The sequence below is a fragment of the Xiphophorus maculatus genome, chromosome 3 (genome assembly GCF_002775205.1).
Source record: "Xiphophorus maculatus strain JP 163 A chromosome 3, X_maculatus-5.0-male, whole genome shotgun sequence".
In the NCBI taxonomy this organism is placed as follows: Eukaryota; Metazoa; Chordata; class Actinopteri; order Cyprinodontiformes; family Poeciliidae; genus Xiphophorus; species Xiphophorus maculatus.
The window spans coordinates 27179260-27192592 of record NC_036445.1 but is presented as its reverse complement, the minus strand read 5'-3'; the positions used below and the strand labels follow the sequence as shown (position 1 = coordinate 27192592).

The following is a 13333-nucleotide window of genomic DNA, read 5'->3' as shown; positions in this document are numbered from 1 at the left end:
TCTGGTCATCTGTTTGCAAAATTGTATTATAAAACATGGGCACTTTATCGATCAACCAAATCTTAGTTTTAGACTCTACTGGCTGCTGCTGTTCTGTGCTCAGATTTCCTTCAGTACACTAGAAAAAAAAACAGCTGACATACAAGTAGGAAAATTAAAACGTTAACAACAAAAAACAGTTGGTAAGGATGTTTTAGGTGCATTAAACCTAGTTATCCCCAGATATGAGGCAAACCCTAAAAACTACTTATTAAAAAAACATTTGCCTATTTACTTACAACTTCTCTTAAAATTAAAATTACAATGGTTTTGCTACAGATTAGTTAAATCTTAAAATTTGGCACTTCCAGAACTCACACATTCAAAAAAAATCCTAACAAAATAAAAGAATAAAGTAGCAAGAATTGAAAGAGTAACAGTAAAAACCATCTGAAACAGAAAAATCTTCAAAAGAGGAAAAAAAATACAAGATCAAAAGTGAGATGGAAAGACAGAATGAAAAACAGGAAAATGGCAGAACAGAGAAAGATAGAGAGAGAGAGAAAAAAGTAAAAAAGAAAGAGAAATCTCACCAATGAAACAATGTCTAGTAGAAAATCTACCAACTGACAGAACTCCACCAGAGAAAGATCAGGAGAATCCAGACTCCAACCGTATCGTGCAACACGTGTGCTGCGGTTCAATGTTCTCCTGAAACACAAATATATCAGAGACAGTTCAATGCTAACAGATCTGAGGTGATTTTAAGATAAAAGTAATGTGAAAAACGAGGACAGAATCTATTGTAGGCCTCTAATGAAACAGGTTTACAGACAAACTGCTTAAAAAGCAATGACAGGAGGTTAAACTTTGCTAATCTGCTGTACATGGCTTTATCATTTAAGTATTTCAGTCTACAATGCATGTTGACATCAACCTGCAGCACTCCTCAAACCAGCGAGCGATGTAGTCCCACATGTAGTACGGCTCAAACGAGTTGAACAGGAGATTGGCTGTTTTGATAAGCTCTGCCGTCTTCTTGTTTTCTCGCAGTTTACTAGAAGAGAGAAATAAATAAATAACTTCCGTTATTTACGTTTTTGAGTCAAAATAAAACACCAAAACCTGGTTTAAACTCACCTGCTGAGGTGTGTGTGATCTTTGCTGAACGGACTCTGGTTTTGAAGGTCCAACTCTGTCCGGCACTGTGTGTAAAGAGTCCGAAACACTTCGATCAGAACGTCCTCTAGAATGGCCGGCCCTGGAGCGACAGATCAAAAATAAGCAGCCAATACAAGTAAAACCTTTACCTATATGATAAATGTCATTTTTAACCACACAAGTAAAAGCCTGATGCGGTTGAGACGTTGACCGACAGGTTACCTAGTTCTGGTTTGTCCAGCAGACTGATCAGGATGCGAAATGGCTTGAGGTCGTGCATCAGGATGCTCTCCTCCTCCCCACCTCGAGCCTTGCCCTGCAGAATCCCAACCATTGCCTAAGAGAAAAAAATGAAAACAGACACATATAGAAACCAAATCTGTTCATCGTACAGAATTTTAGGTTTTTGAAGATTAAATTTTTTTGAGCTTCACAGTGGCGCAGCTGCCTTGCAGCAAGAAGGTCCTGGGTTCGATTACCGGCCCGGGGTCTTTCTGCATGGAGTTTGCATGTTCTCCCTGTGTAAGCGTGGCTTTCCCCCACAGTCCAAAAACATGACTGTGAAGTTAATTGGTTTCTCTAAATTCTCTCTAGGTGTGTGTGTGCTTGGTTGTTTGTCCTGTCTGCCCCTGTGTTGCCCTGCAACTGACTGGCGACCTGTTCAGGGTGTACACCGCCTCTCGCCCGAAACGTTCACTGGAGACAGGCACCAACCCCCTCCTCACCCCATTAGGGACAAGGGTGTAAAGAAAATGTATGGAAGATTTAATTTTTGGAAAACCTGGATTTTTTCCCCACCAATAGTTCAGAGCGATATGAGCACACCCATGGCAGCCATCTTGTTTACAGCTTCTATTTATTTGGACTTTGAATTCAGATCAACTCTATGACTCAATATAAAGGCCAAGCTAAGATTTATTTTTTTATTACGAGAATAAAGTCAGAATATAACAAGTTACGGTCATATGACAAGAGTGTCGAAACATTGCCATAATGAGAATAAAGTAAAAAAATTAAATGAGAAATGTTGAGCATATTGTGAAGATAAAATTGTACCTTTTGACACATCAACATCAAATTATTAACAGTAGCAAGAAGAACTACACGAATTAAGCTGGTCACGTCAGATCCTGATAACGAACCTTTTTTTTTCTGGTAAAATTGTGTCTTTTTTTCTGCAGATACAATGACTATATCCTCATAATTAAACAAAAATTCTCGTTGCCTGGCCCTAATTTTTCGTCGTACAACTCAGAGAAGAGATGATTGAAATGAAGGCCGCTGTTTGAAAATATTCTCTGTAATTTGCTGGGTTTTTTTGAGAAAAGAAAGACAGGGGAAAAAACAGAGCTAAAGCCTCTTATTATTCAGTGTATGTAAACATTTTATTTTCAACTGTAAAATAAAGGAGCAGATCCGTTTGTTTGACCTTTTTTATTTTAAAAACACTTAGCAAAACCAACTTCATAATTTCTCCCTTATGTTTTTGATTTTTTTTCCCCTGCATGTTTTACGCCTCATCTGCCTTCTAACTGAGTCTCTGAGCTGCCATCACTCTCCCTGTTGAGAGAGCTTCAATGACCATCTCTGAGCAGATGGCAGAGGTGGGAGGGAAAAAAACACACAAACACCCACAAAATAAAATAAAAACCTACACAATACTAAAAAAAAGAAGATCCTGTTCAGTTTTTGCGCATCCCGTTCCAGTCCCTTGAGAACTTGAGCGTATCAAACAGCAGGAAAGATGCCGTGATTTGAAGCGCATCGTGATGTCTTACACTACAACAGAGAGACGCGCTTAAAGCTCAGGCTGCTGGGAATACAAGCAGCAAACCCATCCACATCCAAGAGCGGACGTCTGACTGGAAGAGAAGTAAAAAGGGAAACTACAAAACGTCTGGCGCCCAAAAGCAGCGAAAGGTTTGGAACATTCCAAACGGACAGGCACTTGGTCACCCTTAATAGACGTGCATATTCTTTTAAGCCGCGTCCTTTGGGGGTTATGTGGGACACCTTGGTTGACCTGATTGTGCGTTCAGCTTTAAACCTCACCTGGACGAGCATGTCCTTGGAGAAGCTGTTGAAGTAGTGGGAAGCGTGTTCCTCCGGGTTGCTCTGCCGAGTACTGCGGGGGCCTGACATCCCGCCATTATTGTCAAAGCCTTTAAAAGTGACAAAGACAAACATTCAGAACTTAAAGGAATATCAAAATTGTACAAATTCGACATTTTTGTGATGTAAAATTATGGGAATTTGATAAATTATAAACTTTTTTTTTTTCCGGATATACTGTGACAAGCTAATATACCACAAGAAAAATACAATCAAAATCTACAATAACATAGACAGTCCTTTAAGCTAATATATTGTAAAAATGTTACTTGATTCACTTTCAGTATTCTGTCTTCTTGATTTTACTCCTGCAATCAATAGAACTGAATAGAACATAAATATTAGAAGATATTAATATTAGATCAACTGAAACATTGCAAAGTCGAGACGTGGGGTGCTTCAACAACCTCTTTTTCTTGAAGGGTGTGTATATTTTTGCAACAAAGTTATTCATCTTCTATATTTTTGTCCCCAAGAACAAGTTTGCTTAGATCTATTTAATGTGAAATATGTATCACATTTTGGAACATTTGTCTCATTATTCAACTATGTTACAGAGCCACTGTTTGTCAAGCAGTTTAAACTTTAAAGAGGTGCAGCTAAGCTAATTGTGAGACTGGGTGTTGTTGATTGATCGTCAATAAAATCATTATCATCATTATGCTAAAAAAACCTAACAATGTACAGCAGAAATTACAAGCAAGCTTTTTAATCATCAGTACCAACAACTTTGAACGGATTTGTTTTAAACGATGGTATGATGATACATTCCCTAAAGATCGGGATTAACCTTTATTCATACTCACCATTGCGTTGCCCAAAGGGAGCAAAAAATGACAGAAAGTGAATTAAAACAGTGAACAGACCAATTATACACTATACTCCTTGTTGTTCGGAAGTAGGGCTGCACAAACTGTTGCAAATACTGTCATCCGAATATCATTTTGCATAATATTTTATCATATAAAACTGATAACAGACATTGCAGTTTTTATTGTGACTTTCTAATATTGTGCACTCCTTAGAAAGAAAGGATGAAAGCCTTAGAATAAATATAGAAAAGGTTTCTTGGCACAAAAATGTTTAGAAAGAGTTTCTATAAAACTTGTATAGGAAAACAGTATGAATGCTACAGTAATGACTGGTAACATGCAACAGAGCATTTTGTCCTCATTACCATTGCAATATTATACTGTTTTTTCACCAATTTGTCACACAGATAAGAGTGTGTATCTTGTGTCTATTTCTCACCCAGCAGCCAGGCGTAGAGTCTGCGGTTCAGAGACATGTCTCTTCTCAGAACCACATGCAAAGCTGCTGAAAGGATCCGGATCATGTCAGGGCGGGTAGCCTGAAGACAAAAAAAAAAACAAAAAAAACCCCCAGCAGAACATGTGGGACAGAGTTTCTGATTACATTTACATCTGTTCAGACGGAAGAAATAAGTGTTTTATGCTCTGCGGTTGATGTTATATGTTCGCTCCATCCTCCATTTTTATGGTGGTTTAATTTCAACTGCCTAGTAAACTTGGTTCTTCAAACATTTTGATAACAGCAGCCTTTCACAGAGAAGTTGTTCAGATTTCTTTTATTGAATCTATGCAGCAAAAAAACCTTACATTTTAGCTCCAACAAGGCAAGTCCCAAAGCCCTGTTAACTGAAAACATGGCATAGAGATGGTAAATAACCAAAGGATACACAGGGGTTACCACTCTGTGGTGGCTCTTTGATAGATTCTTAATTTCAAAGATGGTTTCTGGGCATATTTTGTCAACTTGTCCATTTTTTCTTTTAATCACAACATATTTTCGTATTCAGGTCTGTACAGAAAATGAGTGAAAAGCAACTAAAGTCCTAAAAAAAAAATAAAACCCTCTTCAAATGAAGTTTAGAATATCAGAAAAACTATAGATCAACATCAATATCAAACTTTACAAGAAAGCCAGATAAATTAGGGTGGTTAGAGTATTTACTGGGAGTGGGCATAAATGGGTTTGATTATCTGCTGACCTGCATGTTGCTCTCCTCTCGTTCGGCCATCTTGTGCATCATTTCAAATACAAATATTGTTGGTATTGTCAAAAGAATACCAAAACCTTTTTTCTTATTTGACAGTTTCTCAGGCAGAACATCTGAGATCGTTTGAACTTAGGCAACTCCTGAATCGTCCTAAACTAGACTACAAATGTTTCGCAGTGGTTACATTTACCTGGCTCATATGGAAGGGGAAGCAGAAGAGGATGAGGTCCAGAGTGCTTCTCTGGACCAAAACGCTTGAGTCCTGCACCGAGGTACTAACAGCCTCCACCTGGTGAGAGCAGGAACTCACTTTTACTTCGTATGTAGAAAATATGACTTATCTGTTGTTAGCTGAAGGTCATGAAATGATTTCATCAAGCTGGATCATTTAACGCGCACCATAAGCTCAATGTCGCTGCCCATGACGTAGAGCTGGTCCTCCATGGAGAGCTTCCGGTTGAGGTGCAGCAGAACGAAGGAGACCCCGGGGAGACGCACAGAGGGGCTGGTCAGGATGCTGCCCCACAAGGCACTGTAGAAGGCCGACTGCTCCACGGCTGCAGCAACTTTCTCCAACAGCGTGTTGGTTCTGTTGGAAACACACACACACACACACACACACACACACACACACACACACACACACACACACACACACACACACACACACACACACACACACACACACACACACACAGACACGATGACACCAGCTCTAAACGGGAAACGATCCACAGAGGGAGACTTGGCAGTGAAATAGTTGTTCCACTCACCACGTTTAAAACAATCTTTCTGCACAAGCTGGAGTAAAATGGGATTTGAAATAAACTAATTTGGAAGCAAATAATTCTAATATGTTTCTTAACTTGTAAGCCGCTGCCTTTTATACTTTGAACACTGCAGTGTGGCTAATATGCAGTGACTAAGAGGACGGCACAAACTCAGGATCGAATCTGCCTCGAGACGAAAGTGAGATTGAGAGCGACTGAGGAAGCGTATGTGAGGTTGCTCAATTCCAATACTGAAGAAGAAGACGAGCTTAGTGGTGGTAGTGCACAGGAGGAAGATCAATGACTTTTCCTGGTAGGCCACTGTATTGTTTTTTTGAAGCAGCTTTGTTACAGGTGTTGTTCGGAAAAAGCCTTTTAGGTACATATTCGTGTATGTTACAGGAATGTATTTCATTAAAAGTAAAAAAAAAATCTTCCTCTGCAAGTTTCTTATTTTACCACCTTATAGACAAATGAAGGGCATTCATGTACAATTTTTTAATTCTTTACAATTTTAGTGGAACCGGCTTCTATTCAGGTGCGCTCAATAGTCTGGAAATTCATTTCAAAGCACGTTTTAAAAATATTCCGAAAAAAATTTAAATGCCTCCTCTGTGTGGAAAGTAAAAAGCTCACAATCTTCTATTACAAGGCCAGAATTTAAGCAATCTCTTTTCAGTCACATATTGCTACAGATGTGTGTAACAGTTCCATCCATATAATTTGATCTCAGTTTTAATCACCAAATGATTACTTAAGGAATAATAATATATAAACTATATTTTGGAAAAAGGACATTTACCAGAAAAGCTGAACTTCTTGGTCCACAATGACTTTCCTGGTACTGGAGCGCCCTCTAGTGTCTAGCCAGAGTTCATTTTAAAATAACAGAAAAAAGTCTAAAGGGGCTTATGTGCATTTTCAAGGCATATAGTGCCATTTCATAGCACAAGTAAGTATGTGCTTCAAGTAACAAGTAAGTATGTTACCTACAAATGTTAGAAACATTCAGTGTATATCAAATATAACTTAAAAGAAATTTGACTTTCTGATTGAACAGTTTGAAATTGGGTCTCCGTCTTTTTAAATAGCTCCTGCTCTATCAGAAACTCCACCTTCAGGAAGTCATCACAATATCACTCCTCTATTAATCCTTTAACAACGTTTTTACCAGTATTTCACTGAGAATTAGCTAATATAAAGAACTCAGCTGATGTGCAGCTCTATTAGGTGTTTACTAATTCAAGGTGTTGGCTAGTCTGAAGGAGCTGAGTGGGAGAGTCATGGGGTAGAGGTGAGATGTGAAGCAGAAGCTCAGAAGTTTGGGAACTGCAGCTCCAAGGAGGAGGAGCTACGCCTTGTCCACCCAGGCATCTTGAACAGCTGAATGGTTGCCATGCTAGATTAAATGATTTCTCAAACATGCATCCAAAGAGTCAAATAAACACTCCAGGTATGTTTTGATGAGGGAATAACATTATGAGATGATGTCAACCTCAAAAAAGTCAATTTTATACAATATTAATAAGATCATCTTTTCATTTCCACCCAGTGCGCCAAGAGATCCCCTCCAAATAGTTTTCTCCTTGGTGTGCGCTCATGTTGTTGCAGCAGCACTTCTCTTTTCCTACCTGTCGTAATACTCTGAACCTTCCTCCAGACCAGGCAGCACGCCGGTCAGTAAGCCCTGCAGGCCTGGTTTGAGAGTCTTCCCCAGGGGCAGGTAGTAGGTCTCATAGAGCCCCAGCAACACGGGCTTCACAGACATAGCAGCGTTGGAGAGTAGTGGGAAGAGTCCCGAGCTGCAGCGACAACGACCAGAACCAGAACAGAACTGAAGTTAATTTCTGAAATATTTTGACAAAAGGTTAGAGTTAGTTCTGGCTGGGATCAGGTTTACCTGTACAGAAAGAGGTCTTTGGCCAGCCTCTTGGGCCCAATGATCTTGAAAATGATCTCGTAGGTCTCCAAGGCCTTCCGGTGCACGCCGCTGGGCAGGGCTGGGTGGAGGCACTGGGCCAGCCGTTTGCCTATTGTCAGCTTCTTGGGGACAACTTGATATTTTGCATTGTTCTGCAAAACCTGGAACGAGACAAAACTGTGTCAATCTGTGAAGTTGCTCACAGTCAGGCTTGCTGAGGTCCTGCCCCACTCTGACCTTGTTGAGCTTGCCCAGTGCGGAGATGAGGTCGGCCCACTCGCTGGAATACTCAAAGTTCTTGAGGGCTTTGTCCACTGCTGCCACATAGTTCCTGTACTTTGAGTCGCTGAGCAGCTCCACTTCCTCTGCATTCATTCTCCTGGCTGGTTTTTACGCTCATGCAACAACTCAAGCCATTCATAGAAACATCAACCCTGCAATGGCAGGACATTTTTGACACAAATAAAAACACTAGAACACTAGAAACACTGCTTGCCCAATTCTTTAAGGCTGGTCCAAAGAAAAAAAACACAAAAAAACCCCCCCAGATACTCATCAGTTAGAACAGGAAGGGGTAATAAATATTTAACAGACGTTTGAGGCAAGCAACTCTTATCTCATTTCCTTATTTCCTTTAGTCGGTTTTTAAAATCTGGAAATAAAACATTTACTTGGTCAGAATGTTGCTTCTATTCCTCCTACAACCTAATATCTTTGGAGAACAGCTATTAAAAGGATTTGGCTCCTCTGATTCAGACTCGTTTTCCTCTGCTCACCGGGTTTATAAATTAAGAGCTTCAACATCATATGAGCTCATGCTGCGATGCTGTGGAGTTTTGGGTTAACATGGCTGATTAAAAGCAACGCCATCTCTAGACCATGGAGCTACACAGAAGACATTAAATGCTGTTAAACATGCCTATCCTGCTATTGTTTTGTTAATAAATCCAATTTTTAGTTTACCATGGGATAACAATAGTTTTGAGTTTTTCATTATAGTTTTTTTGTTGTTGTTGTGACTTTTTGTTTGTCTAATTCAGTTAATTTTAATTAGCTTTTAGAGTGTGCTTGCTAGTTTTCATGAGTTATTATTAGTTAAATATTGTTTAGTTTTAGTCTAGTTTTTATTAGTTAGTAGTTTTTGTCTTTTCATACTTTGATTAATTTTTAGGTGCAGTATTCAAAAAGGTCACAGTCTCATATTGTGATTATTAAGATTATACATTCACTGGGTAATGGATACTCAACAGAAGATATGGTTTTCAAAAAAAAAAAGATTCAATTATTTTTTTAACAAGCAACTGACTGGAGTTTTCTCCCAACTTTTACTGTTGCCATTTCGTGGACTAGCGTAGCATATAATAATAATATTCCTTTATTTAATCAGGTAAACCCCGTTGAGATCTAGATCTCATTTTCAAGAGGGACCTGAAACAAACTTCACTCCCCGTCGGGGAATCGAACCCCGGTCTCCCGCGTGACAGGCGGGGATACTCACCACTGTACTAACGAGGAGATTGTACATAGCCGCCAGGAGGAGAATGGAGCGCTGTAATTTGCCGACAACTGCTGTAAAATGTTTGTATGGGGGTGTGTGTGGAGGGGGGGGGGGCAACAAACAATTTCACATCAGTTTGAAAGGCTAATACATAGATTCCTAAACACAAAAAAGAAGAATAATTTCAACATTTTGTTAGTTTTATAAACACACAATATACTTCCTGTTAGCTATAGTTTTTATCAATTTTATTTATTTCAGTTAAAAAATATTCTGTCAATTTCAGTTTTTATTTTTGTTGGTTTTAGTTAACTATAATAACCTTGAGGTTTTTTTCCCCCATACTATTCATGTCATATGAATTAAAATATGTGGTTCACCAATGATGATTCTCAAACTACTTTATTTTTTCATAAGTAATGTGAAATCTTTAAAACTGAGTTTTAAGATTTAAAACTGAATACAAATAATTTAAAAAAAAGATACACTGAGTGAGCTTTAGGGTTTAGCAAAACTGATTTGTGATTTTCTTTGATCTATATATTCTGATTTTTTTTAAAAAGTACTATAACATATAAAAGTGAAATAAAAAAGTGCTGCAGGTTATTCAATAGTAGAAGTTTGGGAGTCAGCAGAAGAAAACTGTTGCAAGTGAGTAATTCAAACATTTTTTCAATAATTTTTCAATTAGTGAAAAATCCAATCTTTCAGTAATTGATAATCATCAGTTGGACCACCAAGTATTGGGTAAGCAAGTCTGATTTTCTATTGGAATTTCTTTAAGCCACCTGGAGTCAAGATTTTATACAAGCCAGCATTAATATTTGATGAAATGTCCCATACAACATAGTGCTTGGACCCACTCTGCCATTCTCCATAGTTTGCAGCTTCTACAATAATTCTGATTGAATATCAGACCACCTTCACTTAAAAACGTTCAAACTTCAGTTTACGGGAACAAGCCTGACTCAGGTCAGGTCAGAGCTATAAAAATCTATTTTTTCCACCCATTTAAAAAATAAAAGAAACACATACAAAAAAGATCTAAACATTGAAAAAAAAAATGTTTTGTTAATATATTTTAAGGACTGCATATTTTCACATTGGAATGTCTAATTGGCTAGCTCCTGGTAGAAAATCTCTCAGTAATTCAGTTTATGAATTACTTTAACATGATTTACTTGTAGACATTGCAGTAACACTACATTGGTCACTTATTATTATTATCTTCAGTTCATGACATGACGTTTACTATGGTGTTGGAAGTTGTTCCTGTTATTATAGATAGGTTTTGAATAAAACTCAGCTCTAACGGCTGGTAAACCTTAGAGCACATCGAGTCTGAACGCTTAGCAGACTGATCCCAGCATCAAGTCCATTACCCCAGACACTGACTATCATTAAGTCATTGAATTAGTCGTCTCATCAGATCAGCGCTTGCCTGATTCATTTTAAACAGTGCCAAATTTATCCTCAGACTCCTGCTCCTAGAGGCTAGAAGTGGATGACAAAGTGGCCCACGTCATAAAGTGTTAAATTTATGACGTGGGCTTATCAGCTGGTTCAGTTTTATTGTTGCCGCCTTGCCACTACAGTCCAGTCATGATCAAAATCAAATGCTTAGCTATATTAAAAGCACAGCTTGGATATAAGGTGTTGCTTCCCACAGCTGGATGTTCCAAAATTCTGCTGGAACATCCAGCTGAATTTTGTGTTTCTTTGGTATGGTTTTAAAAACCACACCAAAGAAAAAAAAGAAAAAAAGAGAAACTTGCTGATTCTGTGTTGCTTCATCACAAGAGGTACAAGGATCTGTCTGCCTGGTGGCAGGTGATGTGGCAATTATACAGGAGACCATCTTGTAATGATCACTAAAGAAAGTTATTAATAATAAATCTACAGAACGTGCTTATGGAAACTTGGTTTTTGGAGGGAAGAATTTTATCATGACTAAATAACAATTTGCAACATATCACGGCAAACTGATAACTGGTCACGGTGCCCTACTTTAAACCCTCCTGCCTTGCTGTAAGGATCCTGAGCTTCCATCAGATCATGTCCTCCAGTCAGTTTTAATGGCTGGTTCAAGTTTCACCGTTTCCTTGGACACGACTCGTTCACCTGAAAGTCTGCCTCGTGATTGGCTGCTTCGTGGTTTAACAGGTTTATGTGATGAAGTGGCTCAAGCGCGTGGACAAATAACAGTCACAAGAATGGAGACTTTTTTTTTTTTTTTAACATTTAATAATATAAAACCTTATCAAATATTAGTTTGTAACAGGTGGAAACTTTCAGTTTGTGTGTGACGCAAACATGAGGACTTTCAACAATAACAACTTAGGTGGAGCAGTGTGTTTTAACATGGATACACGATAAATGAAAAACCATATATTCCATGAACATCATTGACTTTTCTGTCTCTATGGGTTTTTATTAAGAATGCTATATTAGAGGAGGACTTCTGTAACATCCTGGCTAACAGCTCTCTAATTGCCACGAGCTGGGTGAGCTAATTTCACCGTGCGCAGATTAATGTGATTTTAAAAAAAGTCTTTAAAAAGCCTTACCGTTTCCGGACGAAGGACTGTCATTCAACCATGTATCCGAAACGATAAATGAAAACGGCTGACAACATCAGAAATGTGTCATAGCTAGCCGTTTAGCTACAGACTGTTTAAAAGCTGGGCCCGTTCCGATGACACCCGTTCATCCAGTCCAGGTCCTTTGAAGGAAATATTCTGTCAGCAGGAAATAAATGACTCTATCCTACATATTCCTGCCCGTCTTCGTACAATCCCGCTGTTTGTAAATAAACTGAGGCGAACGTAGAGCTGCCATCGCTACAGGCACAAAGCTAAACGATTGACAGCTCCCAGACTGCACTGCAGATACGTCCGCCTGCTCCTCCACCTATCCGCTCCTGCTGTAAAGTCACCACGCACGTTCATAAACTACATCCGGTGCCTTCAAAATAAAAGCTTGATGGGCTGTCTCGTCTTTTAGAGTGAGTTCGTGCATAATTTGTTATGCCAATATCACAAAACCATAAGAGATAGAGAAATAAATAAACAGTCCCATAAAGTGAATAATAAACAAATGCATTATAAAAACTTAAATTTTCATTTATTCAGATCGATATAATCTATTTTATTTTGTAGAGATATTCAAAGTAAAGCAAGTCTTCATAAACAGGAGTAATGATTTTAGAATGACAGATAAAATTAAATTACGTGCATTAACTAATGCCAAATACAATAATAATAATAATAAATATTATTATTATTATTATTATTTTGTTGCAAAAACCTTTTTTTCCATTTCTTAGCAAATTGACTTTTCTTACTAATCTGGGGGAAATTATTGTTTTTTCTTCTTTTTGAAGCTTAAGTTTAAAATAAACGTTCCCTAATGTTTATAAAAATATGACATAATAAATATTTTTTTTTGTCTACTGACATGTAGGCTTGATAGCAGTTTATTAAACGATAAATGATACAGTTTATTTTCAGTTAGGTCATATTATGACGTCCGGTTTGACGTTTCTAACCGGATGTTGCGCTTCTGTTTGCCCATTTCTTTCGTCACTATGGGTGCGCACCATTTGTCAGCCTGCGAGATGATGCGTTGGATAGGCGTGGTTGTATTTCAAAGACAATCACAACTTGATTTCCGATGAGGCTCGTTTGTCAGAAAGTACTCTGAAAATAATAATTGAGTGGGTAAATTACTTTTCATTCTTCTACATTTCTGTATAAAAATAAGATTTTTGTATTGGTTGTAATCTTAAATGTCAAACAGCAAAAAAAAAAAAAGAAGAAAGAAAAATCATGACATAATTTATACAAAAAAGGCAGGGGCGGGGGGCAAAGTCT

The 13333-nt window shown here is 38.2% G+C and overlaps 1 protein-coding gene and 1 non-coding gene across 8 annotated transcripts in view; both read right to left on the bottom strand.

Moving 5' to 3' along the window:
- The window catches only part of dopey1 (dopey family member 1), a 31418-nt gene extending 19055 nt beyond the window's left edge, over nucleotides 1-12363 (bottom strand). For 4 of the 7 annotated variants that reach the window (XM_023330621.1, XM_023330623.1, XM_023330626.1 and 1 more), the window contains exons 1-12: nucleotides 12029-12363; nucleotides 8201-8397; nucleotides 7943-8124; nucleotides 7674-7844; nucleotides 5672-5861; nucleotides 5463-5561; nucleotides 4504-4603; nucleotides 3193-3302; nucleotides 1363-1477; nucleotides 1120-1240; nucleotides 917-1036; nucleotides 573-690 (exon numbers count right to left, since the gene is read on the bottom strand). In XM_023330621.1, the coding sequence (XP_023186389.1) occupies nucleotides 573-690; nucleotides 917-1036; nucleotides 1120-1240; nucleotides 1363-1477; nucleotides 3193-3302; nucleotides 4504-4603; nucleotides 5463-5561; nucleotides 5672-5861; nucleotides 7674-7844; nucleotides 7943-8124; nucleotides 8201-8338 (1464 nt within the window). In that variant the 5' untranslated portion in view covers nucleotides 8339-8397; nucleotides 12029-12363. Of the gene's footprint in view, nucleotides 1-572; nucleotides 691-916; nucleotides 1037-1119; nucleotides 1241-1362; nucleotides 1478-3192; nucleotides 3303-4503; nucleotides 4604-5462; nucleotides 5562-5671; nucleotides 5862-7673; nucleotides 7845-7942; nucleotides 8125-8200; nucleotides 8398-9461; nucleotides 9533-12028 lie in introns of all 7 variants that reach the window. The other 3 variants (XM_023330624.1, XM_023330627.1, XM_023330622.1) reach the window with 2 other exon arrangements.
- On the bottom strand, nucleotides 9407-9478 carry trnad-guc. Its single transcript has one exon. It is a non-coding gene; the product is annotated as a tRNA-Asp (tRNA).
- Nucleotides 12364-13333: the final 970 nt, after the last annotated feature.